The sequence below is a fragment of the Anastrepha ludens genome, chromosome 4, assembly GCF_028408465.1.
Source record: "Anastrepha ludens isolate Willacy chromosome 4, idAnaLude1.1, whole genome shotgun sequence".
NCBI classification, from domain to species: domain Eukaryota; kingdom Metazoa; phylum Arthropoda; class Insecta; order Diptera; family Tephritidae; genus Anastrepha; species Anastrepha ludens.
This window is the reverse complement of record NC_071500.1, coordinates 125,358,163-125,385,669: the sequence shown is the minus strand read 5'-3', so window position 1 is coordinate 125,385,669 and position 27,507 is coordinate 125,358,163. Positions and strand designations below refer to the sequence as shown.

Genomic DNA, 27,507 nt, shown 5'->3' with positions numbered 1-27,507 from the left:
TATAACCCCTTAAGTACACAGTAAGTATAGTCCTCAAAACAAAAGAACCGCCAGGATAAAGAATTACCCACATGCGGCTACAAGTTCATCATTTTTATATTATATTTAATGCGATGCTTAAGAAATAATAATCTCATACCCAAGTCAGCGAAAGCTCAGAATAGGCCGATAAGTTTACTGCCTGTATTTTCGAAACTTAATCCGATAATTGCAGAGAGGAACCTTTTGCCCATGCAACCATTCGGATTTCGTAGACATCACTCCGCTATTGAGTAGGTGAACTGCGTATTTGATTTCGCTAGAGAAGCACTCGAGAAGAAGGAACATCACACAAGTTTTTGGTAAGGTCTGCCATCAAGGCCTATTATATAAGCTTGAGCTTGCCGCATCGTTACTACAGGTTTTTGAACAACAGGACTTTGTAATGATAAATAAATTGATTACAGGTATCCCTTGTATAACGCGGTCTTATACAACGCGGTTTCGATATAACGCGATTTGGAAAAATTAGGTTTCAGTACAACGCGAAATTTAGGCTTATATAACGCGAAGGGGAAAATACATAATTATAAAATCTGGTAACACTAATTTGCGTACCACATATTTATAATATGTAATGTATTTTTAATGTAAACCGGGAATTACCCTTTTTTGCCTTAGATAGATAGAATAGATATTAATCTAGCACCTTATTACGAAATTAAAAAGGAGCTTAAAAAAACCACCCACCAAAAACTGATAACAGATTTTGCAATTATAAAACCAGTAGAAGAACCACAAGGTCCCACAACTAGTTTCTTATCCAATAGCGAAAACTATGTTGAAGAAATATCTTCTGATGAAGCTATTGCTCCCCCAAAACGCCCACGTGCAAAGATCTTTGAAGACAGTGAAACAGATTAATTACCATATGAAGTTTGAAGAATAACAATAAAGTTTTTAATAAATCTTTAATTTGTTTTAGTTTGTTTTTAAATTTTTTGTTTTGTGTTTTTAATTGTATAAGAAAGTCTGAACTTTAGTATTGAGTTGAAATATATGTGCATCTGTTATTTTGTATGTATTTTATTTAAAAAAAAAACCTATTGGAACATAACCCCCAAATTTATATGAAAACTATGTTTTAGATAACGCGGAATTACATAACGCGCAATTCTTCTGGAACGTAACTATCGCGTTGTTCGAGGGATACCTGTACTTTTATTATACTCATAGCATCTCATTCTTAAGTCTAATTTTATACTACTTCTGAAAAATTTTACTTCATTAGTGACCACTGAATTATTAATTTTTTTATTATTATTATTATTGAATTTATACTTTACAAATTAACTTATAAAATATATTTTAGAGGCTCGGTTACTGGACCATTTTGCCTCGCAAGCGTGTTCATAATTCGTGCAGTAGATTGTGTTTTTTGAAGGCGTCGCTTAGTATCTTAATCGTATCTTCCTTGCTGCAGTCTAGAATTGTAGTTAGATTGCTGCTGTGGCTCGAGATGGGGCAGTCCTTTAGAATGTGTTCTATGCTAAGAGGTGTATTACACCGCCTGCATTCTCGTGGGGTTACTCGGTTGTTGTAGCGCTCAGATATAAATTTTGTTACACCTACTCTTGTTCTGGCTATTGTGATGCATTTTTCGCGTGAGAGATCTTTGTGGTAGTTTGGTCGTTCGCATTTGAAGTTGTGGTGCGCTTCACTCTTTCTATTTATTAGTGACTTTAACACATTCAAGCTGTCCGAGAAAATGACGGCCCGTTTTTTGATTTTGGCTGTGTGGTGAACGGCAAAATTAATTGATGCTAGTTCGGCGTTGAAAATATCAGCGTTTGGTGGAAGAAGAGCTTGATGGATTGTTTGGAACGTTCCCGCCGTCCGTTGTTCTACAACAGCATAAGACGGTGATTCTTCGAGTAAAGAGCCATCGATATAATAAAAAATATCAGTTTTACAGTTTGCTTTATATGTTAGGAATATTTTGTTGTAAACTTCTCGTGAGGTGTTATTTTTGTGGAAAGTATTCAGTGAGATATCTATTGAAATGTTTTTTTGTCCTAAATGTGTCTGATGGTTTAGGTGGTATTGGCGTAGGCGTGTCCAGTAGGTATTGAGATATAGCCGCAATGCTGCAGGTGCTTCTATAGCTTTGTCTGACCTAGCTTCGGCTAGTTATGCGTTTCTAAAAGTCATTGTGTAGAAGATGCGACACCGTTGTGATTGATTTTGCCGCCAGCTTTGCGGATCGACTTCGGAGTAGCCATCGAAAGTCGTTGTAGCGCGCTTCGACTCTTACAGCTTCTGTTGGTGCTGCCATTAGTAATTCAGGTGCTGTTCTAAAACAATGATTACACACTGTGCTTATTTTGTTTTTATTATTTTCAGAGGTGTATCCGTAGAGACCTCTTCAGTTAGTGACTGGCATATGTCAAGTGCTGTTTCGGTATGAGGACCCTTTTTTCTTGAACTTATAACTTTAAGTAAATTCTGTACTTTACCAAGTTTTGTTGTGATTGTTTCTATGTGTGCATTCCACAAAAGATTCCTTATGAAAGTTATACCCAAGATTCTCATTGTTGTTTTCAGTTCGAGGTTTTTGTTTCTCAATGTAATGGATGATACGTTACAATTTCTCTTTCGGCAAAGGGGCTTTAAATTTTTTTAATTTTCGAAAAATAAACCACTATGTAGAACAATTTATCCTACATATGTATCCAAAATATTTTTATAATATATCAATTTTACGAGAAGTTTTTATTAACAACTTGTTTTTTCTTTTATAAGTGAAATATCATTCCAAATCACATCAATTAAATGTTGTATGCCAAAATATTATACCTATTACACACATTTTTGTCCATATTAGCATTATAAAACTCTAGTCATCAAGGACTTGTTAAATTGTTAAAAATTTTAAATCTTGAAGGACAAAGTTATCAAATAAAAAATAATATTAATTTTTCTCGACTTATAATCTGTAATACTATTGCAATTTACGTTAATACCGGCTTTTTTGCTTGTTGCTTAAACTCAAACTTTGTTTCCTCCAAATGTTTATTGTGCCAGTTTATCGAGCAATTCATAACCATCGATCCACAAGTACAACTTCGGTTGTATTTTCATCTTTTTGCGATTTTTCTGAATTTTCTCTGCCAACACATCGTCTTTGCGTGCACACACGAGATCACGTGAACGCATGTTAAGCGTTGGACAAAAATCATTCCTTCCATTGCCAATGTAAACCACCCGGTCGTAATTTATATTCAGTTGTTGCTGCATGGACAGGAACTCGTTCAGCACGCGATTCTTACAAAAATTAGGCGGACTAAATGGACAACTGGCGCAATGATAACTGTCCACAATTAACTCTCCAGAATCGTTGATTGTCGTTGGATTGCAATAAATGCCAGTGAAACATTTGAAAAGTTTGTGTGCCTTTAACCAATTGATGACAAATATACTGAAGGAATCACTGACTATAATGAGATCGTATTGGGGGACAGACGAATTCCAGAGATGCTGAATAAGCTCCGGCATGCCGGGAATAGGTGGCAGAGAGCAAATAAATTTGCACAAAGTCTCCAGAGAATACCCCATCGAGAGCAGCTCTTTAAATACGCTATTGGCATACTCGATCCAACCCTTTTTCGCAAAGTCGTATGCTGGAGGTCGCCTGTAGTCCGGTAGGAATTTGAGTATTTGACGCATGCAGCACGCACCAATGAGAGTCTCATCGAAATCAAAAACGGCAAGTTGGCGCGAAGACATCCTCCTGTGAAGGTTTATGCAATCATCCAAGTAAATAAAATGCGAGTTAATTCTAATTGAGTAGTTTTTAACGATAAATTTGGAATAATTTGAGAAAGATTTTTTTCAAAATTCAAGTTGACAATATTTAATACCTACAAACATAGATTTGTCATCATGCTTTCATGAAAGTATAAATACAATGACGAAAACAAGATTGCGTCCATCAGAGAGTGCGTGGCGTCACGCTAGCCTAATTCCGGAGTGCTATCAACTCTTTGCTCTTCGCAATAAATTTCGTGCTTTTTATATACAAAATGCGAACAATTTTGAGTTCGGTGTTGGTTTCTTTTTTTAATTCGAAGCTAACAAAATTGTAAGTTAAAAAAAATTTATAATTAAAAAAAGGCTAAAAAAGGCCACTTTGTGAAGCTTTTAGTGATATTGAAAATTTGATGTTTTGAAAGAGCAAATCTCATTTTTTCATCCTTTTGAGGTTATGCAAGAATATTGGATCTACTTCTCTCAACTCTTCTTAACATTTAAAACCTTTTTATAAATTTAAAAAAACCTTTGAATTTACTGAATAATCAGTTTTCACAATTAGGTTTTGATTTTTTAAATATTTAATTTTTTGTTAATAAAATCCTACAAATTGGCCATCGCAATTCTATGGTTAGAAAACAACTTTGGTATGCAGGATTTTATTAAAACACAGTGGAAGTTGCTGAAAAATTTCGTTGATTTTTCATAATTTTTACAATTTTATTAATGTTGAGGTGCTATCGTTTTGCCGCGGGCTGTAAATAGTGTAATAAATAAAAATCCTAGAACTTAGTTCTTTTCACTGAAGAAAAGATTGGCTCTTAGAACCTTTCAACTCTAGAAATATCCAGTTTTAAGTGGTATTATATCAGGCTTGCTCTAAAGGGCAATAGTTGCAGAGGCACTTTGGCTAAATAAAATGTACAGGTGCAGTCTCTCTACTCCAAATCTGTGGATTGAAGTGGATGTGGTTTTCATACCCAAAGCGTGGAAGACGAGCCATAGTAGTGCGATCGATTTACTATCAGATCAGATTTATCGACTTCATCAGACGATGGAGAAACTTATGGGTCTACAGGTTAAGAGTTGTCTTACTCCTGAGAATTTCAGCATTATTCAACATGTTTCCTGCAAAAAGAGATCGGCTGAGACAGCCTTGTAGAATTGTTGATAAAACTTACGGAATTGGGTAGGGCAGCATTTCTGTATGGTGCATATTTTATAATGATATTATTAATATGGTTATCATACGAAAAATGATATAACCAGCTTTTAAACAAACATATTTTTTAGTGTTCATGAGGAAAAATATATGTAGTACAATTATGTCCTTTGAAAAATGTATCCATGAAATTTCATTATTAATTATGTTGAAAAATATATACACTATCGAATTTTATTTTTGAATCACTTTTTTATTAATTTTGAGTAATGGAGAGCTTTATTTTGACCGCTCCATTGCTTGTCTGTATACTACAGCTGTCTGTTCCAAAAGGGTCAAATATGATTGACATACGACGCCAATTGCAAAAAAATAAATCTTGCGATAGGGTGTTTAATTTTGCGTGACCCTGTATATATAATACACGTACCTCAACTTCGACCCTCTAGCTGTTTAAAAAGAAACGTAAAACTAGCAAAATTTTTCTCTCAAAAAATAAAGTATACGCAATGGAAACCTCATTAATTTTTCTACTTTGAAGCTTTAAAGGGCTTTAAAAAATCGTATTTATGAGGAAATCAAAAACTGAGTATGCGATATTACTACTTGTATAAAAAATCTATAGTTTCACGTGCATTGAAATTTTTCCTCGACAGTAAAAAAGTTGATTTTGGTTGCACGGAGTAATTGTATAAGGTAACTGAAATGTGATCCGATTTAGAGGATATTAATCTATTGTCCCAAGTGCATATACAATTTTTTCTGGATAGAAAAAAAGTTTATTTCTGCTACACGGTGTAATTGTATAAGGTAACTGGAATATGATCCGATCTAGAGAATACTCATTTATGGTCCCAAGTAGATATGGTTAATGCAGAAAATATAGAGTATTCAAATAAAAGTGTATTTTTAGTTGTAATTTTATTAATCATTTAATTTAATTTTTGTTTTTAAATGGTTTAATTTAATAGTATTTATGCCTTTAAGATGTATCTATTCATATTTATTTATACTTAATGATAATGATATAGGGATATCTGAAGTTTTCCTTTATTTCGGTTTTTATATTTTCTTTTACATATTTTTTTCTCATAAAATTTTACATTTATTTAACTATATATGACTAATTTTAAGTTAATACAATTCATAGATGCGCTGACTCTGCAATAAAAATTTGTCTACAGCAGATATTTACTTAGTTTGCTCAACATTTACTTATGCGTATAACTGTACTTTGCTTTTTAGTAAACGAATGAATTGAAATATGCGGGTTAATTTTAGAAACATTTTTTGTTTATCATTGTGGCGCCTAAAATATTATGGGAGTAGCATATAAAGTATGAGTAATACAGTTACCATGATGAGAACGCTATGTATGTATGTATGTATGTATGTAGGTGAACTGGTATACATATATAGCATACATATACATAAAACAGAAGTAGGGCTTAGTTGCATTAGTTATTTACCATTGCCAATGAAAGTGACATTAATTTCTTATTAGTATTTTTATTAAGTTTTTTTTTTTAATTTATAAGACATATCGTAAACTGACTGACAATTTAAAGAGTTTTCAAAACACACTAAGAAATCTATGCTTATGATTTGACAATTTTTTTTCCATCAATCCTTACTTTTACAAGAATGTCACTTACACATGGAATGCCACAAATATTCATTTTAGGAATTAAGACAAGTTTTATTTTACGAAAACAAGGAAAATATGCACTGTCTTGTGTTAGTGTATGTGTGTGTGTGTTTGAGTATGTATGTAATAAATTTCGTTAGTGAACGACTTACATTTAAAATGCCTAGACAAAAAGGCGAATAAGAAAGAATCGAATATTAAGTAATTATATTTAGAAAAGTAGCTGCAAAGAAAAATTTACCCTCCTCTTTATCTTAACTTGAAATAAGTATTACATACATGATAACAGTACATATTATATTTAGCAAGCTATCAGTTAACAACGAAATTATTGGAACCAATGTAGGCGCTGCGCTATCCATCGGAGTTGGCTAAGTCATTTATGTAACTCAAATTGTTAACTACAATTTCCTATTTCAACCCTTCACATCGTAGTTACTTAACAAATTGGAGGCACTGTGTCATAATACAAACAATGTACGCTGAGAACGAGAGCTGTGATCGTGTTGCCCAACCTGGTGTTTCTTGCATTTGCCAACTGCTTCTCTGTACAACGCTTCCAAAGGTTTGTGTTTTTTGTTTTGTAATTTTACAGTCAAGTTTATAGTATCACACATTACTGTCTGTGCCCACGGCGCCGGTGAAGGAGAATGGTTGAGCATTGTTCACGATGCTGGCGCGGTCACTCGTTGTGGTGCCTGTGGGTGTGCCCGCTAGGCCAGATTGAACAGCAGCTTGACGCATTTCTTCAACGGAAGCCCTAATGGCGAAAGAAAATACAATTAAATATTTTTAGTACAAACTAAAATAAAATGAAAGGAAATAAAAAATAAGTAAAAATTTGCTCAAGAAAAATGGATTTCAACATAAACATGCACTCAGTTGTGGAGAAGAACTTATGAAAAGATTAAAACAACATTGAATACATTTACCGCACTTGAAATGTCTGCATAACTACCTGATAGTTGAAAAAATAGATACATTACAATAACAATTTTTAATATTATTTACATAATAAATTCATTGCGAGCAAAGAAATAAAAATAAATAGATTTCTTTATTTATAAAAGGCGACCAGATAGCAGTGATAGCCTTTTTAAATGGTTACGTTTCAGCAGCTGTCAAAGTTACCGATGACAACTAACTGCCAAAATATTCATGTATTGTTTAACGCTTGACGAATAAGTAGAAATTATTAAAACCATTTTATCGAAATCACGTCTCAGTTGTAAATACGGAGAACCGTATTTTGGTCAAAAAAGTCGAAAAATCGCATGAAGCCGATTTATTCACTATTCCTGCTGCGGCAACTAGCGAAATTGCCGTTATTACAGCGAAAATATTTCCCACATGTTCGCCTAAGCATCAATGCATGCAGTTTATGGAATAATAAATTTCTATCTATCTGGTCACCCTATATTTCGAGTATTATGCAAACTATTAAAGGGTGTTTTTTTAGAAGCGTAGTAGTGATTTTCAAATGAAAAAAAAGGAAAAAAAAACGACTGAATGTAATAGTCAATATTTTGGCTCTATTAGCTTAAAATTTTTTAAGCAAATAATTTGGAGCATATTTTTTCTACTTAAAACATACCCTGCCAACGGACCAATTTCGTGGGCTAAGTAACATCGGACCAATTTCGTGGTCTAAGCGACATAATGGGCTTCTAAGCATAGACCAGTGACAGGAATAGCCCCATAAAAAAATTATTTTGAGAGACTGATATTGGAAATATATTTTAGCAATTTTTTAGCCAGAGCGGAAAATAGGAGGAGCTCGGCCAAACACCCGAAAAGGGTGTACGCGCCAATTATATATATATATGTATATATATAGTATATACTGAACGGCCGCTGTAGCCGAATGATTTGGTGCGAGACTACCATTCGGAAATGCACGGGTTCGAATCTCCCGGTATGCAACGCCAAATGATAGAAAACAGTTTCTCTGTTAATATAGTGGTCGTCCCTCACCAGACACTGGCAAACCTTCAAGAGTACTTCTGCCATGAAAAAGCTCCCCATCAGAAAATCAACTGCCGTTTGGAGGCAGCATAAAACTGTAGGTCCCCCCATTTGTGGAAAAATATTGCATGCGCACTCTACAAATAAGAGATGGAGCTGGGCCAAACAACCAGAAAAGTCAAACAGGTTGAATTTATTTAGAGCTAGTTTCACAATGGTTATATATATGTATACACCCTTTTTGGGTGTTTGGCCACGCTCCTCCTCCTATTTGTGGTGTGCGTCTTGATGTTGTTCCACAAATGGAGGGACCTACAGTTTCAAGCCGACTCCGAACGGCAGATATTTTTATGAGGAGCTTTTTCATGGCAGAAATACACTCGGAGGTTTGTCATTGCCTGCCGAGTGGCGACGGCTATTAGAAAAATGAATCGAACCAACGTTCTCTCCGTGAATTCCGAATGGTAATCACGCACCAATCCATTCGGCTATGGCGGCCGCCAATGGTTTTACATGTCTAAAAAAACACCCGTTACAAAAAATTTCTACTTCATTAAAAAAAAGCAAGAAAGTAAGTAAGAACAAAAAACTGCACTTTTCAAGCGCTTTTCATTTTTATATTTTTATAGTCTCCTTTTTATAGAAAAATGAAAATGTTTAACTCTTTTTTCGTATTTTGAACGTCTGGCGGTATTTTGAATGTTTGGCGGTAATTTGAAATTTGAATGCCGTTAATAAATGATTCAATAATAAAAGGTTTGCTCAGTAAGCAGCTTTCTCGTTCCCTCTTGACAAATCAGCTCCCTTAGCAATACACTGGGTTGCTAGCTTTAGAAATGTTTAGTAAAAGTGGAGGAAAAGTAAAATTTGTAGAAAAAACATTTCATTTTCAAAATGATCTGCTTACGAGCAACAACCCGCTAAAGAATTTTTATCGGTATGTCCAGGATTATGGTAGTATGACATGGAATACATACCGCTTAAGTCAGGACATGATAGAGTAATTGAGGTAATCCGAGATCGATAAAAGGAGAATTTAAAAAGCTTTATTTCTTATGATGTGGTGATTTAGAAGGAATTCATGTTTTTAAAAGAGCATTTCCCAAAGAGTTACGACAGGGAGAATAATGGGATAGTGCCGACGCAATCGATAACATTGCAGACCTCATTATAAGAAAGTTGGTATTGACGGAACTTGTTTCCAATGGATGGATGAAGTGTACAGAGGAGGATTAGCGAAGTACAGTACCAGCATGAAAAAGCTCCTTACAAAAACCATCCGCCTTTCGGATTCAGCCTAAAACTGTAGGCCCCTCCATCTGTGGAACAAGACGCATGTCACAAATAGGAGGAGGATCTCGGCTAAGCACCTATCAGAATTGTAGGCGCCAATTATTTATTTATTTTTAACGAAATAGTTTCATATTGGCGAAACTTTGCAACCTCGTGATCGGTTTTAAATTTCAAAATTAATTCACAAAATAAAATCTTGGCTTAAGTGAAATAATTTCTTGTTTTAATATCAGTAACTTCCGCTAATAACTTCTACTTGTACCATTATTTAAATTCAAATATTAATTAAAATTTATTTTTTAAACCGTTCGTTGTTTGCTTCCATTTAAGTAAAAAAAATACTTTTTTGCTACCATTTTTACCAAAAAGGATTTAATTTGTTCCCCTTTATTCACCTTCATAAATACAACCTTTTGTAAGGGAGTGTCAAAAATCGAATGTCACTAGTGGGCAAACCTTTAATAATTGAATCATGCCATTAATAGATATCACCATAAAACTTATCCAAGTTATTTGATTTTATATTATGCGGGATTTTTAAAGTCATTGAATTCATTTAACTGTATACTAAACACATAGCAAAAAATGTCTATTTACTCCTTTACTTCCACATTTTCTCGCGCTTACTCATTTACGCCCATACTTTCTCGCCCTTACTGATTTTCTCAGCTTGGTTGCAGTGCTTTTTGAGCTTACTAAGTAGGCCAATGAAGATGGGAAATAAAGTAAAAAATACTTGTTGAGGGAGTAAGGAAAATTAACAATCTACATACATACTTATACATACATATTTATGGTTTTAATAAATTAAAAAAATGTATCAATACATCTAAACATCACTAACAATGCTAAGAAAGCCAACTAAGGAGAATAAAGAAACAAAGAAAATATATTAAATCCACTATATCAATAGAAGATCACAGTAAATTGCTTAAGCAGCTATAAAAATGTATTGTGAGAAAAAAGGGGAAAATCTACTTATTGTTGTACAAGAAAAATATTCAATAATTGCCTTTTAGCTTGACAATAAGGGTGACCGACCCCGGTGTTGCTTTCGCGCTGTCAACTTCATGATGATGATTTGAAAAGTTTTTGTATTGACGTGTTTTGTGTTATGTAAATTTGGCAGTATATTTAACATCTCTTTTCATTCGGTACGCACAATTGCGATAGGCCAATTTTTTCTTTTCCCTATGAAGTACGATCTATGGGAGCTGCATGGCATTATTCGAGCGGTAGCGTAAATCTTAATGCTTTGCCTCGGACAAGGATAATACCATAGTTCATATACATATGTACATTTTCATATTTATTTTTCAAAGTATGCTATATTTTTTTGTTTTTTGAGTTTCAAACCTAAACGTTTAATTAATTTAATGAGTATAGATATTTATATAACTGTAAAATTAAGAAACAAATTTTTAGGACTTTTAATCGAAAGTACAATTAAAAGCCGTGTACCAAATATTGATAAAACATTAAATTGAATATATTTTCATAACTAACACTTTTAAAATACGAACATAAACCCCATAAATTATCGAATTTTGCTTTTTTTGTTTTCTAATTGATTGATTACAAATTTCCTTAGTCGTTATTCACACATATGTACATACCAAAATAAAATCGGTTCCGCAAAGACACCTATATAAGTTTTTTTTTTTTTAATAAACATAAAAATTCAGTAGCTAGGACACCGGTTTTAGCACTAATTAGCTCGGAAAATCAAAAATCAATTGAAAAACAACTTTTTTTAGCGCAAAAGAAACAACGCTCGAGTAGCTGAACTTGAATGACGATTTGTATTCAAATTTGCATGTGGCTGCAAATATTTTCTTTTAAGCCTTGAATTTTTTAAATTTACGAATACCGCCTCGCTTTATGCTGTTTGTTCTTTAGTGTGCTTTCTGCATACAATTGTTGTTTTTGGTTTTTTGTGTGAAAATTTCAAAATTAATTAAGAGTGAGTTCAAAAGGAACTCAACTCATTTTGGCTGAATTTCCTTTATTACAAACTTGGCGGAAAAGCTAAATTACAAAACAGACCCTTTACAGTCAAACCTATATAAACAAGAACTACTTACATACGCACGATAATTCTACAAGTGAGAGAAATTATCGGGTGTAGACATTTTGCTATCGCATGAAAAGCTCTTAATGAAAAAGAACCATGGGCACAAAAGACTATGGGTCGAAGTGCAAACCTCATAAAGAATCTATCTAACAGTATATATTTCAACTTTGACTGAGAGATTCTCGGTGTTCATAACTGAGACTTCTGCCTACCTCTAGAGGTAAGGATTTATTAGCTCCCCTTTATGATGTTTCTAAATTTCGTAACTACATAAGCCTAAACCTAACAAGAGTTCAAAATATGAAAATTTATAAGGCGCTAGTGAGGCCCATAATAACATACAGCAGCAGGTATGGATACTGAAGGCAGCAGACACTGTCCAAATACTGAGATTTGAAAGAAAGGCACGCAGAAAAATTTATGGTACCTTGCGACTGGTAGCCCGACAGTCGGTTCTAAGCTACCGGAGCGACCCGGATTTACTATATATCCGGCCAAGGACTGTCACTCCAGCAGCACTCCCCGTACATGTATAGGGAATGTTTTTGCTGCTATAACAACAACAAAATGGTTTCCTGTGCTGTCAGCATAGCGTTCCCTAGGCTACCGATAGGACGCAGAGAACGAGGAAGGCCAAGTTAACGCTGGATTGATGACTTGTGAGAATTGCACAAATCACAAGCTGGAAAGCCGTAGTAGAGGATCGAGCGACCGCTTTAGTAGTAGAACCATGATCTACGCAAGACTCTAATTCTAATAGTAATTATTAGCTTTGTGCTCTAAGTACCCTAACTTGCCAGAATTTATCCAGAAAGCGTTCCCATGATCGATCCACTGGCAAACGAAAGGACAAATTTGAGAGTAAATGAGTTTCTCTCTTTGTCAGAAATCGCCAGATTTTGGTTGAAGAATGTTAGCTGGCAAATTCTGAGAAAGTGTCAAATCAGTGTCAAACCAGCAGCTCTTCGGTGCTGTCAAAGCAAATTAAAAGTTTATATATACACAATTGGCGCTTACACGCTTCTTTAATGGGTATTTAGTCGAGCTCCTCCTCCTATTTGTGTTGTGCATCTTGATATTTTGCAACAAATGGAGGGACCTACAGTTTTATGTCGCAACTGGTTTTATATGAGGAGCTTTTTTCATGGCAGAAATACGCGCTGAGGTTTGCCATTGCCTACTGAGGGGCGATCGCCACACACCAACCCAATCTAAAACGAAAAAAACCCAAAACGACTTGGGCTGCAGCCGTGGCTGAAGTTATAGATTCATCACCAAAAGATTATATTATATTTACGTTGTATTGGACAAAATTAACACTTTTACTCGTGGGCCGGCGAGAACTGGACAATGACAAGCAAAGACGAAAGAAGCTTAAGAGCGTTCGAGCGAAAAATGCTCCGAAGTGTATTTGACACCAGGCGCTTCAACCATAAGTTGCTGAACTTATGCTGGGGAAAAGATGTCGTTAAACACATTAAATTCCAAAGGCTTCGATGCTTAGGACACAATGTGCGCATGGAGGACAGTCGCCCTCAAAAATCTTTTTTAAAAACAAAAAAACTCTCTAACTAACCCGAGAAGTTAATCTGGCTTGACCAAGTTATCGAGTTAGAAGTTGAAAGCCTATTTCTATCAACCGTACAGACTGTAAGAGCATTGTGGACGAAGCTAAAGTTCACCCTCTGCTGTAATCGCTACTTGATGATGGCCCAAAAAGCATTCTCGTACTTTGTGGTGTTTCGCTCTTTCTTTGTGTGCCATTTGACAATTTTACAATTTACAATTATGCCAATTTTTGCCAGAAAACTTGAGCAGAAAAAAATAATGAATACTATTAGAATTTCGATGCGCGAGTCGACCACGAAAAAGAGGTAAAATGAAAAACTTCAAATGCGAATTTTATATTCCGTCCCTTTCAGGTTTTGTTCTTATCTAGGTTTGACTGTATTCATATAGCTTATTTATGTACATACTAGCATCACCCAGTGGGCTTCGCACCACCATACATAAAATGTTTTTTTTATATCGCAAGAAATTTTTCATATTAAGTTTTCTTTATAGAACTCGTAAAATGTTTAAACAGTTGAATTAGTTGATTTTTTCATTCAACATACTTTCTAAAGATGTCGCAATAGCCTTTTCTGTACTTTTTTAAAATTTCATTGTGGTGGTCACCTATATACAGGTAAGGTGAAAGAGCCGATAAAAACTTGTAATTAAACTTTGATTCTTTAATTTCCATTTCAATTTTTTACGCTAAATAAATTATGCTAAAATAAATAAAGTTAAAAATGTTTTTCCAGTTCCTTGAATGCTCCAGTTTTTATTATATTTTCGCCCAAAATTAATATTAACATAATACACTTAAAACCACAACGGTACAACAGAAACGCTCATAAGCGGATGTGTATTTGTTATTGTTTTTCCCATACAGGCATTTCGTATGAGAGGAAACCATTACTCACATAAAATATCATAACTCAGGAACGGCTGCACCCCCCTTTTCTGCCATTCGATGGAGTACATATGGCAACGCACCTCCCCAAATACATATAATTTCACAATGAAATCCATATGTGCTTTACATTTTTGCCGAAATGGATACTCATGTGGTTCAAACACATCCTAGGGTTATCCAGGTCCACGTTTTGGTCTATATCTCGAGACCCTAGTTCCGGAGGGGCATTAAAAATACTCTATACTATAAAATCATCAGCAGCTTCCATTTGCTACCCATATTGTACAAACACATCCTAGGGTTACCCGGGTCCACGTTTTGGACTATATCTCGAGACCCTAGTCACGGAACGGTATGAAAACTACTCTATACTATAGAAATCATCAACAGCTTCCATTTGCTACCCATATTGTACAAACACATCCTAGGGTTACCCGGGTCCACGTTTTGGATTATATCTCGAGACCCTATTGTGAATCTAAACCATTCTCGAATCCCATTGAACACACACAAAAAATTTCATCAAAATCGGTTCAGTCGTTTAGGAGGAGTTCAGTGACAAACACACGAACATAAGAAATATATATATAAAGATGTATGCGTTTTTTTTTGTTTTTTTGGTTTTTTTGTTAAATAGTGCTTTTAAGATTAATTTACAATATTATGATATTACCATATTTTTCGAACAACACCCAAAATTCTTAAAACGTTTCGCTAAGTAACGATCTAGATTTTTTGCTCTACAGTGTTTATTTTATACTTTTTGCATTTTTTTATTTTCATCAATATTGTATTCTATTTACTTGTATATACAACATGCTCACCTATATAATCATTTGTTGCTGTATTGGGAGATCGTTTGGTAGGCGCAAATGTGGCAATAACAGCAATATTCTTTAAAACGATCTTCCTTAACTTTGTAAATATGTTCATATAACAATTATCATAAATGGAATGTTGTTCTCAACTGAGTAACGTATTTAAGGTATTTTTGGTTTCTCATTAACTATGAATGTACATACATACATTTGTGTTTTTTGATCTTTTAATTTTCAAAAACACCTTTTTTAGACGCTAGTTTGCAGTTTAAGTTGTTGTTGTTGTTTTACATTTGTATTTGTTCACTACTCTACACTACCATTTGTTTAACGTGCTCTCTATCGTCTGGTGGGGCAAGTGACTATTCAATTTTCAATTCAATTTTAAGTTTCTCTCCGTTGCATGTTTCAATGGAAACACCCCGAATATTGGCAAACTAAACTAAATACTTTGGAGACTGAGTTGCAATGCTTTGCAGCGTGCATTAATGAGCATTTATAAAGTGTTTATTGGAGTGAATCGTTTATGTAGGACGCCAGACATCTGGATCTTCCATTAGTGTGATATGTTGGTCGGTGCCCATTTGCATTTGGCCACCATCGGGTGGCATTTGTGTGGGAGATGTTGCGGCTGCAGCCATATCCTCGCGCGATGCTCTAAGGCGCAGTCATCAAAGTGATTTATACATACAAAAGACGAATCGAGTAATATTAAAAAATAAATAGAGTAAGGCGTTTTCGAGTAACGAAACGGGTCAGACGAATAAACAAAGGACAATAACACGACAAAAAAAAAAAACAGAGGAAGAGAGAACAAAGAGAAACAGAAACACATGTAATTAGTCGATTAGCGTTTAAATTTTCTTACAAAAAAAAAGAAACACTTTTTATGGATATTATAATACATAGGACATCAATTTTTGGACATAGGCTTAGTCAGTAAGTCTATGCGTTTGCGTATTCATATTTTTGCTACTATTTTCTGTTAGCCTTGGTTTAACACATACAGTTTTGCTAGCTTTTCTCAATAAGTTGAGCGTAAATCGTAAATCGTAACAAGCTTTTGCTTGCTAAAATTGTTTCTGCTTCCTAAAGCAAAAAAAAAAGTAGCAAAATAAATCACACTACACTTCAAATTATATTTTACCGGTTTTTGAGGTACATATATTCAGCCAATTAAAAAAATGTAGCCCAAATACTGTTCAAAGCCTTGCAAGTTCTGAATTTGAAGGCTTAAAAGCTCTTGGTTTAGAATAGCTGGGTTTTCAAATACACAGTTGCGTATTTAAAGCTTTTTACAACTTGTGGCTCGCATCAGCAAAGGCTCAACTGCTGATTGAACACATAGACGATCTCTACGAACATTGAACGCGTTCACACATCAATAACTGAAAATTGTTGTACTCACTTTTTGCCTAATCCCATGAGACCATATATCACTCCAGTGCCAAACACAAGACCGCATGCGAAAATACTACTCAATCCCGGGCACAAAATTATAGGAGGTAAAGCAATCCTAAAAATAAAAAGAAGTTTTAGTGAATAAAGTAATATTCTTATTATAGTAAGAAAAAAATTAACAATAAACGATTTAGCTTTTGTAGAAAGGGGTGCTATTTATACTTGCGCTAGAGCAACAACTGCTGTTGTAGCAATTCATCAAACCCTGCCAGTGCCGTGTAGTCACCGATTGACATCGTTGTATAAGTTCATTACGCCCTGCCAGTGCGTTATAGTCACCGATAGTCATCGTCTATCTCATCCAACCCTAGGCACAGGGCTGTTTCGACGGATTGGATCCAAAGGAAGAGGCGTATTAGGTGAGTAGGCTTAGCCCTCCGTTGGACACCCGGGTCTGGTCTGACTTTGGACGTGAATTTCTATCATAGTTAACGACTTGAGCTTCCAGGCAGCTTCCTTAAACTTAACTTTCTATCAATTTGTAGATATGATATAACCTTTTAAAAAGGATCCTCGAATAGGACAAAAAAGGCCAGACGCGGATGGCCCTCCGAAGGTTTTAAAAAAGGTGTCCAAGGGAGGGTTAAGGGGGAGCATGTGAATAGGTGGTTAGTATTGGCGGGGTACCTTCACATGCCGCCAACTGTCAATTAATTTTGCATTTTTGACGAAACTTAATTAGGGCGCCGTGGCGTATGAGCAACGTGAATTTTGCTTGCGTTGTGTTCACTGCGTTAAAAAACTATAGCACAGCGACTTATTGACATGTTTTGGCAATTTATTTCCCTCGCCTTTAATTTTAATAATTATTAATTTTTTAACAAAACGTAGTATTTATATTTATTTTATAATTTCAATAATAAAATGTAGTTCATTCTCCCACAAAAACTATATAAATCCAACTTTCAAATTTTATATAAAATTAAAAAAATATATAAAAAAATCAACAAATTTTAATCAAAATGTTCCATATGATTTAGCATTAAATTTCGACTTCTTGATAAATATTGAATGAGCATTTACCCGATGCATAACATTAATTTGCTGTATAGTTCTTTTAAGTTGAGTCCGAGAAAAGCTTCCAATTCTGTATACCGAAAAGCTATTTCTTCATTTTGGAAAGAAAAGTAAAGTCATTATTGTTGTTATTTTGAAAATATGTAAGTAAAATCGAGGCTAAATAATTCGTTTTGTTCTCTACTCGCAAAATATATATATAAACATACATATGTATGTATAAATAACACCCATCATATTTATCTACGTCCTTTTATCGCTGCTATTCGGAATATACATACAATAATTTATGATTTACTTACAAACAATAGAAAGCAGCACGATTCCACAGTGGTCGTGCTTCTACTTTATTAGACACTTCGTTTACATAATCTATACAGAAGAAACAACAAGGCGCCTCTAGCCCCATCACTATAAAACCAACCACCATTTGTATGATACCAGAGATCAGGCAGGAAACGTTGAGAAATATAATGCTCACGATATTCCACAGTCCAAAAAGTACGCAGACTAGAAGAAAGAAATGTAATAATTTAATTAATAGCAAATGAAGTGTTGTTTATTGGGCATATCCATGGTAAGTGGACACATATATATACAAAACTGCAAGCAGTAAAAAATAAAGGAAGCATAGGTCTTAATCACATTGAGATACGTAGAGCCTGCTTTGGCTAGCACACTTTTTTATAAGTATTACCAGCTCCTCGCGACCTCGGTAGTCTAGCGTAAGTGCACTAGCCTGCCATCCCAGAGGTTGTGGGTTCGAATCTCACGTAAAGCACGGTCCTCCCACTTTTAGAAATTTACCTACTTTACAAACTCATTACTGAAACCCAAAACCTTATCCTTTCCATCCTTATTCCCGCACAATAGTCAGCGCATTATTTGCATTGTGGCTGCTTAAACAAGCAAAAACAAAGAAAAAACACAGAGTTACACATTGCATCAGTGGCGCCAGCAAGAGGAAGCGGGCAGGCGCGGTAATAGAGCAGACACATCACTTTAGCGAAGTCCTCAACCATCTGTGTGATCCTTCTGGTAGAAAAATGTGACCCACAGATGGCACTCCAAGCAGTAGGAAGGCGTTGTTCCTAAGCAACGACAGGTGGGCATTCCCACTACTTAGGACTGATAGCGGCAGGCTAATCACCTATCCTCTCAGAAATCAAATAGATTAACGAAACCAAAAAAAAAACCAGCTCCTCCGAGCTGGCCGAGAAGACGCCAACGACGAATTTGGCTCTGAACGCCTCAACGCGCCAACAGATGAAAATGTTGAAGCCATTAAGAAAATTGTTTTGGAAAATCATCGAATCATTATTAGACGGTTGGCTTGTGCCATGCAATTCTCGGGTGCTTTGGACACTGCTTACACTTTGAACACTGCTTAGTTTTGAACTAAGAGCTCAGAAACTGTTGAATGATGTCAATGATGACACTAATTTACTTAAAATTATCATAACTGGTGACCCTAGGCTATTCTCTTTCTGGTGACGTTTTGCTATTCCCCAAAATTAAAGAGATCTATGGCATGAGTGTTTTTTATCTGAAGTGCCCGCCATTGGGCACACTATAAATGCGAAATTATTAATTTTTGAACACACCTTGTACATGTAAATATGTATGCATATATATATATATTTGGTACTAAAAGTCTCCACAGTAAACAGAACAAAAACATAAAATGAAATCAAAACTTATTTTGGCGCCGTAAATTTTTTGTGAGTCAAATGAGATATCCTTCAGGTAACTTGCACAAATAAGCCCTTTCGATTCGCCATCTGTTATACGTTGGCAGCATTGGAAAAGACAGCATAAAAACCCACGACAGTCAGTTCTACATAACTGGAAACGACTTGCATTTATATCCGGCCAAGGACTGTCATTGCAGCAGCATTCCCCGCGTGTGCATGGGGAATGTTTATGCTGCAAAAACAACAGTTTCCATAATTGACATTGTTTGGAAGCACTTAATTGCTTTATTTGCATAATTTAATTACTTGAATTTTTTTTAGACTACAGTCAAAACCAACATTGAGAATAAAGGGAACACATGTCTTGTTCCCCGAGTCCCAGCAACTCGGTGCCCTTCTCCTTCGACCGCCCACCTCTCTATCAATAGTCGCGAGTTGCCGTGTCTGAACACACACTGAGACTTGCCAAATATAAGAAAAGAGAGCTGATAGCATGGAAAATTGAGAGTTATGCCAGTTTTATGAGGTATAAACATTCTCGCTAGCGGTGAATCTTGGTCGATAGCTTTGTTGTTGCTTTCACATGCAAATTGTTCATCAAGTGAGCAGAGCTCAAGCATAGCGAGCAGAGAAGTCGCGAATCAAATACGCCTATAGTCTCAATCGGAAGGCAACGCCTTCCTGGAAGTGATTATTCTAAGAACAGGATTACATATATATGTGTTGATTTTTTTTTCCTTTTTGTCACAATCTCTTGCCCGACGGTTTTCGTGATTCAGAATTCGTGCATTGTATAAAACAAACTTGATTCATTTCAATGGATATAAGCCCTAACTAGGCTTATGCAAAAAAGAATAAAAAGTGAAATAAAAATAAAACCACAAAAAAAAAAGTTAAAAAAAAAAAAAGTTAATAAATAAAAAACAAATTTAAAAAATAAATATAAAATACAAATAACAAATAATATAAAAATAATAATATGTACATTAAGAAAGAAATAAGTAATAAATATGGGGGGAAAAAAATAAATAAAAAATAAAAAACATATACAAAATTTTTTTTAAATATTTTTAAATAAAAAAATTGAAATATATTTTAAAATAAAAAAACAAAAAAAAATGTTTAAATAATACAAAAGAATAAAAATAAAAAAATTATGATAAAATTGTTTTTTTAAATAAAAAAAATAAAAAAAAAACTTTTTTATAGATTTTATGTTGATTTCTAAGACTGTTGCTAATCAGGTATAATAAGCTCTGGTCTGTAGCGCCCTGTCTACATACTCTTTTTGGACAAGAAGCAGGTGAAATAACTCAATACAGTTCAATTCAATTCAGATGATGGTTCAATATGTAGAAGTCCACGCAAGTGGGGAAAACTTACTGATCGCCCCATTCACTTCCAGCGGTGTGAACTTTTCGAAACGTGCCAATACACTGTATTTTCTATGAGCCCTTTAAAATAACAACTTTGTATACAGGCTGTAATATACATGCACATATACATGTACATATGTATGTATATGTACTTATTAAATATGTTTTATTGTATATTCTGCTTTCAATTTAAAGCGTAGCACCGATAGGGCAGCCAATTTATATGCATCATATATTTAAGGGTTTTCAACTGATAAAATGCGTCTTAAAATCAGTTTACATTTCATTGAAAATAATTAAATGATTCATACAGTAAGTAAGACTACCACGCCGTTAGCCATACCATTTTACTGGTTATTACCTAAGTTGGCAATTTAAGCGAGGAAAGCTAAAATACCGCTAAATAAACGGTGCATGAAACAACTAACTTGATTTAACGACGATGAAGAAGAAGTTGCATTTGATTTGCTATCGTATTAGGCGCACATGCTCTACAAACGGCCAGCACCCGTTTATCGAAATACAAACTCACATCTATGAAAACAAACATTGACGCGAGCTTGTCAGAAAAACATACAAATTATTGTACAATACGAAACATCCAAGTAAACGGCGACAGAGTAGAGCACAGAAACCGGTTCCATATTGTACTTTTTTATCGCTGCTACTACGTTTTTCTACTTTTTATTGCAACTATTTTATTTGTTCAAGCCTTACACAATGTATGTATGTATGCACAAACAAAACAAGTCTCACTGCTAAAACCAAAACAAAAGCCGGCTCATTGGCCCTTGTCGTGGTTAAGTGAACGCAGACGTCGCCGGTGAAGCGTATTTTTTAGGCAGATTAAAAAAAAAGTATATGCGTGAGCTTTGGTTATCCAGAAGCCTTATAGTAGTAGTTGAACGCCAGATTAGTAGAATGGTGTGGGAATAAAAAATAAGCTCAATGACTCATACACACATACACACAAATGCGACGGACAAAAATAGCAGTAAATCTGTAACGTAACGAATCAATTCACAATTAATTATTAATATCGATCACTTACTAGTATATACACATGTACATATGTGTGTATGTATGTATTTAGGAATGAACATTTTTACAAATATGAACTGATAACTTCTTCGCTTTCGAGAGTTTATTTTAATACCTTATACAAATCTTTATCAGTTAACCGGTGGTGTGGGGATTAAAAGATTGGTAATTAAGAAATTATTTTGCTAACATACTTTTATAATAAAAACTAACTACGTAAATATTATACATATTTTATCACAATAATTTTTTGCTATTCCAGTGTGTGTTTAAGTTAATAAAAATCAGCACAAAAATAATGGAAGCTTTTGATAAGGCGTAAAAACGCCAACAAATGCGATTACTGTGTTTATGTTAAATAAAGTACGCACATATGCACATACATCTGAACAAAAGTTGTACATAGCGACATACATTTGGTGGTAAGCTGTGCATTTCAAAGGAGTGCAAGCGAATTCCACATATTGCATTATGAGGCATTAAACACATTTAGAATGCACAATATTTCTCTATCACATGCACATATATACATATATGCTTGTAAATACGAGTATACATATTTATTTATGTGTAAATTTAAACGTTTCAGGAAATTTCATTTCATTCAAAACACGTCGCATGAACTACATAGATAGACTTTGCTGCTACAGAATGTCTGGTGGGATTTAAAAGGTTGCCAATAAGATGCCTCAATTGATACTTCTCAAGTAATTTCAAGTACAGATATTAGTTGTGCATAAATATAAAGAAAACCACAAACAACTTTGGCGGTTTAATGTAGCTACCTATGATATCAGAGACTGCGCACCAAGATTGCTTGTGTGGCGGCAGGTTTCGATAACTAAATTATGGGTATGAAACTTGGAACGGACCCTTATTTCGAAAAGAATTTGGTAAATTGATCAAATATAAGAAAATAATAACTAACTTTTAATAAAAGTTATAGTTTTTGTTCATACATAATCCAAAACTTTGTGCATGATAAAATATCACAACTGCATCAAGATATCAATAGTAAGGGGTTTCCCAATAGTAAAGATGTTAATCCCGTAAAAAATCAATGGTCGTTGCTTGTGTGGCACGTAGAGCCGTCCTGTTGAAAATAAACGTTGTCCAGATCAATACCATCCAATTCAGGCCATAAAAAATCGTTAATCATCTCTCGATAGCGCAATCCATTCACCGTAACTGTTGCTACAGCTTCATTTTCGAAAAAGTAAGGTCCAATGACTCCGCCGGACCATAAACCGCACCAAACAGTCACACGTTGAGGATAGAGAGGCTTTTCAACAATAACTCTTGAATTTTATGAGCCTCAGATCCAACAATTTCGCTTAAGACCCAAATCTTTATGCAAAATACAGTGTAATGACGTTTGTGGAATGCCTAATTCCAAAGAACGACGAGGAATGGACAAACCTGGGGTTTCTTCAACACTTTCGGCTACAACAGCAATATTTTCGGCTGTTCTTGAGCGACGTGCACGGGTGTTATTCTTCACATCACTAACTTGTCCCAACAGCTCGAACTTTTGCACCAAATTCTGAATTGCGGTCCGACAAGGTGCTTCACGCTGAACCAAAAATGTTCGAGTTTTACGAACCGTCTCTGCCAAATTTTCACCATTTTTGTAGTGAATTTTAATCATTTCAATGCGTTGTTTAAGCGTGTATCGTTCCATTTTTATTAATGGCGTAGTTTCTATTTGTCAAACACCAAAAAATGTAAGCTTCAAAAGTGACATCTACCGAAATAACGGGCTTCTCAAAATAACACCTGTTATTGGAAAACCCTTTACTTATTTTGTAATTTTATAAATTCATTTCACGAGCTAAATTGAATATATAGCCCAGTAAGCTCACACAATCCATATCAGTTAACCCCAAACATTCACCTCAAAAATTCCTGCCCTCCCCCATCGTTCCTTCTCCCTTAATTTTAACCTAATCTCAATAAACATGAGTATGTAAGTACATATATAGCTACGTTAGTTTAAATAATCATAAACCTAAGGCTGGCTGCTAGCCAGCGCTTAGTTTTTAACCCTCCGTTTGACACCTTGTTTAAAACCTTCGGTTGAGCATCCGAGTCTGGTCTTTTTTCGCTCTTGTTCGAGGATCCTTCTTAAAAGGTTATATCCATAAATCGATAGAAAAATAAATTTGAGGAAGCTACTGGAAGCTCAAGTCGTTAGCTACAATAGAAATATGTTGAACTCACGTCCAAAGTCAAAAAAGCCAGTCTGGCCAGCCCCGGCTGCCCAACGAAGGGATAAGTGTAGTAACGAGGTTTAGGCTACCGTTCTCTCATCAATCGCTTCTATATTACAGGAACGACCAGCATTTATATCTATCTAAGGACTATCAATTGAGTAGCATTCTTCAAATATGTATGGAAGTTATCTAAACATAGAATAATTAAACAAGGGGTACAACAAGGTGGCTTCCCTATCTCGATGTATATCTCGAAGCTTCCCTGGTCGCCAGGGGGAGTTTTATTAGTCTCCTGGGCTGATGTGTGTTTGATATTAACATCTGCCACGGCAGCCTATGTTACAACAACAACTAAATTCACGCCAATTTATTTCAACTCATGGTGACTAGTAAAACTCAGTGGATGAAGCCACAGACATAAGATTGCCACTGGATATCTTCTGATGTCTTCAGAACAATACTCCGTGTATAAAAGAAGATAAAACCTACTGGGGTGTTACACCGGCAACTACCCTAACCGATATCTGCTAGAAGTCGAGCCTGTCCAAGACGTATTAGAAGCCATCTTTTCGAAAATATCTACTGGACCCGAAAAATATCGACACGCCTTGGACGACATTCATTGCGAGACCATCGCAGTGATCATCAATAAATTCCGTAATTAGAGACCAATCGCCACCTATTGCAGACGAAGAGCACCAGCTGACGCGCGAAGCTCAGGTTAAACCAACACAATCAAGTTTTGTATATTTTACGAGATGAAGCGGATACAGAATTGACCCCGACAAACAACCTTGTCATTGAAACAGCTTTCTTCACGGGCCTAATATAAGATGACCCATACTTCCCAAAAGTTTATGACAATATTTCACGCTACTGCCCGAATCAATGCCCGCATAATTGATGGCAATAAAGCAATAAGCAAAAAAATAAAAAAAAAAAAAATGTATGTATGGGGAATGTTTATGCTGCTACAACAATAATTGTTTTTTTAATATTTTGTATATACCTCGCCAGGTATTGAACTCATGACCTGTTCTCACACAAATTAATTAACAAGTATTTCTAATTATTTTATTTTGCATAACTAACTTATTTTTTTTCAATCATTTTAAGGGTTAAGAAACTATCAAGCCGAGTGTGAGTTTCGAACCCGGAAGTTACCGAATGCTAGTTACGTACAAACTATTCTGGTACGGCGGTCGCCGTCGCATTCTATAGATAAAAATATTAAAAAAAAATTGTGATAAAAGTTGTAATTGTTGAATGAGCTGCCCTAAACTCAATGAATATGCCTCCATTAAGCATTTTCTTATATTCTTCTAATCCTATACGTGTGTACTATAAGTATACCCAAATTGGGGGACATCAGAATTCGTTTTAGAGGTATGGTTCCTTCGGCAAAGTTTCTTATTTTGATCCCTAGAATATGATTTTCACAGAGCAATGGGCGATTTTTTTGCCTCCCCACAAATCGACCCGGCCTAATATACATATCTGGGGGAAGCTGCGGCAATCATATGCCGTTTGGCGCATATAAATTCCGATAACAAAGGCTCGACTGACCTGTGAACGGTATGTAAATAAAAACCAATTCTTTTACACTGAAGACACTCAAAAATATGCAGATAACCGATAAAACTTACGAAAGCACGCTTTTATGCCGCCGAAACTTCCTAGAATAAGAATTATGATATATTCTGAAACAAAAACCGAGTTTTCGGGGTGCTACCTGTACCTCTACAAATAACTACAATACCAATGATTTTCCTAGTCTTGGAGCTAAAAAGAAACCTGAAAAATTACTTCATTTCCATTTGACACTAATATCTTTATAATTTATAATGATTTACTTTTTTTATAAATAAGTTTTAGGTCGGAAATTTTTTAATTGTCTTCTTTTGACAATTAACTTTTTTTTAAAGTGAGTCATTATTTTCAAAGAAGATATTTGGTCTGCCAAATTATGACCGTATAAATAAGACATAAAGCACAAATGATAAGGCAGTATTAATTTGATAAGCACATTTAATCGTGTACTTCTTTTTTTACGATTCTTATACCTACTTATTTATGTACCCCGCTAAGCATGTTAAGGGCTAATATATCTGCATGTTATAATAAAACGTTAAAATATCAATTGTATACTTATTCTTATTGTTGCAAAATTATTCAGAAGAGTCTACAAGATAGACAGGATCATATGTTCCATATATCTCCATATGAAAATGTGTGCTTCTTCTATCAATGTCAGCTAGAGTATAATTGTATACATGTGCGGGATATATACATACATACATGTTTAGTGGGTGGCTGAGGCAGCAACATAAGCACTGAATGCGCAAACAGTTTTGTTGTTCGTTGTGAATCTCACATTTATACATGTGAAGATATGCATGTACGTATGTAGGCTTAGCATTGTGTACAGATAACGGCGAAAATTTATTTACAGCGGTGTGAGTTGCTAGTTAAGAGTTGTCGGAAAATCGATTAGTACACTACGCATTCTGACAGTGTTTGATAGGGAAAAACGATATGTGTAGCAGATGCAATATTCAAAGACGCCCCCCTTAACGCTTGGAAAGGATTTTTTTTCTTGAAATTATTATTTCTCCGGTCTCAATCAATTCATTATCAACATCGCAGCTACATTATGTACTTACAGAACGCACCAACGATACCCAGCAATCGTCCTCCATATTTCATGTACCATGGAGCATCTGTGCCATCTATTTGATTAGGTTGATTCGGCCGCGCCAGTAAACCTGTGATTTTTTCCGCAAAGGACTGCATGTTCAATACGATTACGTGTTATGAAATTAAAAGTAAATATAACTACGTTATCACATCAAGGCAGATATATTCAATATAAAACGCGAGGCGAATATTGCGAACAAATGGTGTGTAACCAAGAAATCTTAGTATCAAATCGACTTTTCCAAATAGACCATTCACTCTGACTCCGTTGATGCAGTCGATGGCGATCTTTACCCCGTTCGCAGTTTTCACACCCACATTCTATATGTGTTCAATTACCATTTTGTTTTGTTTTTGTTCTTCGTTGGACTATCTAGGATATCTTGCAATTAAACATGCACAATTTAGTTTAAATACACTTATCGTTATTGCATACGAATACAATAAATCTTTTCACAAACGATGAACAAAAACCTTTGCGTTCCTTTCTGCCAACATTCACAAAATCAACGAATTTCTTGACACATCAGAATAGAAAGGCCGAGTAGAAATGACATACAAAAAAATAACGAGAATAAAATGAAATGTCAGAAATTCATAAAGTTACCATATGATCAAAATATAATATTATATGTGGTTGAAATCGATTTCGACTCATTCAAATAACTACCGCAACGAAAAAACGTTGGTTGCGGTATGTTGTTGTTGAAGTGATTAAGTATTTCTACTGAAATAATCCTAATAGCGAACACAGTTTTACTACCGCTGTTCTCGTGTGATGATGTATTTTATGAATAC

General features: G+C 34.9%; 2 protein-coding genes across 4 annotated transcripts; both read right to left on the bottom strand.

The window, feature by feature from the left end:
* Positions 1–2,896: 2,896 nt before the first annotated feature.
* Positions 2,897–3,881, bottom strand: LOC128862492 (pyridoxal phosphate phosphatase PHOSPHO2-like). The gene has a single exon (XM_054101151.1). The coding sequence runs from the start codon at positions 3,763–3,765 to the stop codon at positions 3,052–3,054; it is 714 nt and encodes a 237-aa protein (XP_053957126.1). The 5' UTR covers positions 3,766–3,881; the 3' UTR covers positions 2,897–3,051.
* Positions 3,882–5,979: 2,098 nt separating this feature from the next.
* Positions 5,980–27,246, bottom strand: LOC128861064 (calcium channel flower). Of its 3 annotated transcripts, none has more exons than XR_008454331.1 (6): positions 27,049–27,246; positions 26,676–26,799; positions 17,991–18,198; positions 16,619–16,726; positions 15,217–15,867; positions 7,271–7,359 (listed from the first exon to the last, which is right to left on the bottom strand). XR_008454331.1 is itself a non-coding variant. In XM_054098953.1 (5 exons), exons 1-5 carry the CDS (start codon positions 27,049–27,051, stop codon positions 7,209–7,211), a joined length of 594 nt encoding a protein of 197 aa, XP_053954928.1. In that variant the 5' UTR covers positions 27,052–27,246; the 3' UTR covers positions 5,980–7,208. The 3 variants fall into 3 exon arrangements, 1 of the variants encoding a protein (XP_053954928.1); XR_008454330.1 differs by lacking the exon at positions 7,271–7,359 and adding an exon at positions 11,080–11,213; XM_054098953.1 differs by lacking the exon at positions 15,217–15,867 and having other exon boundaries at positions 5,980–7,359.
* Between the last annotated feature and the right edge of the window lie 261 nt (positions 27,247–27,507).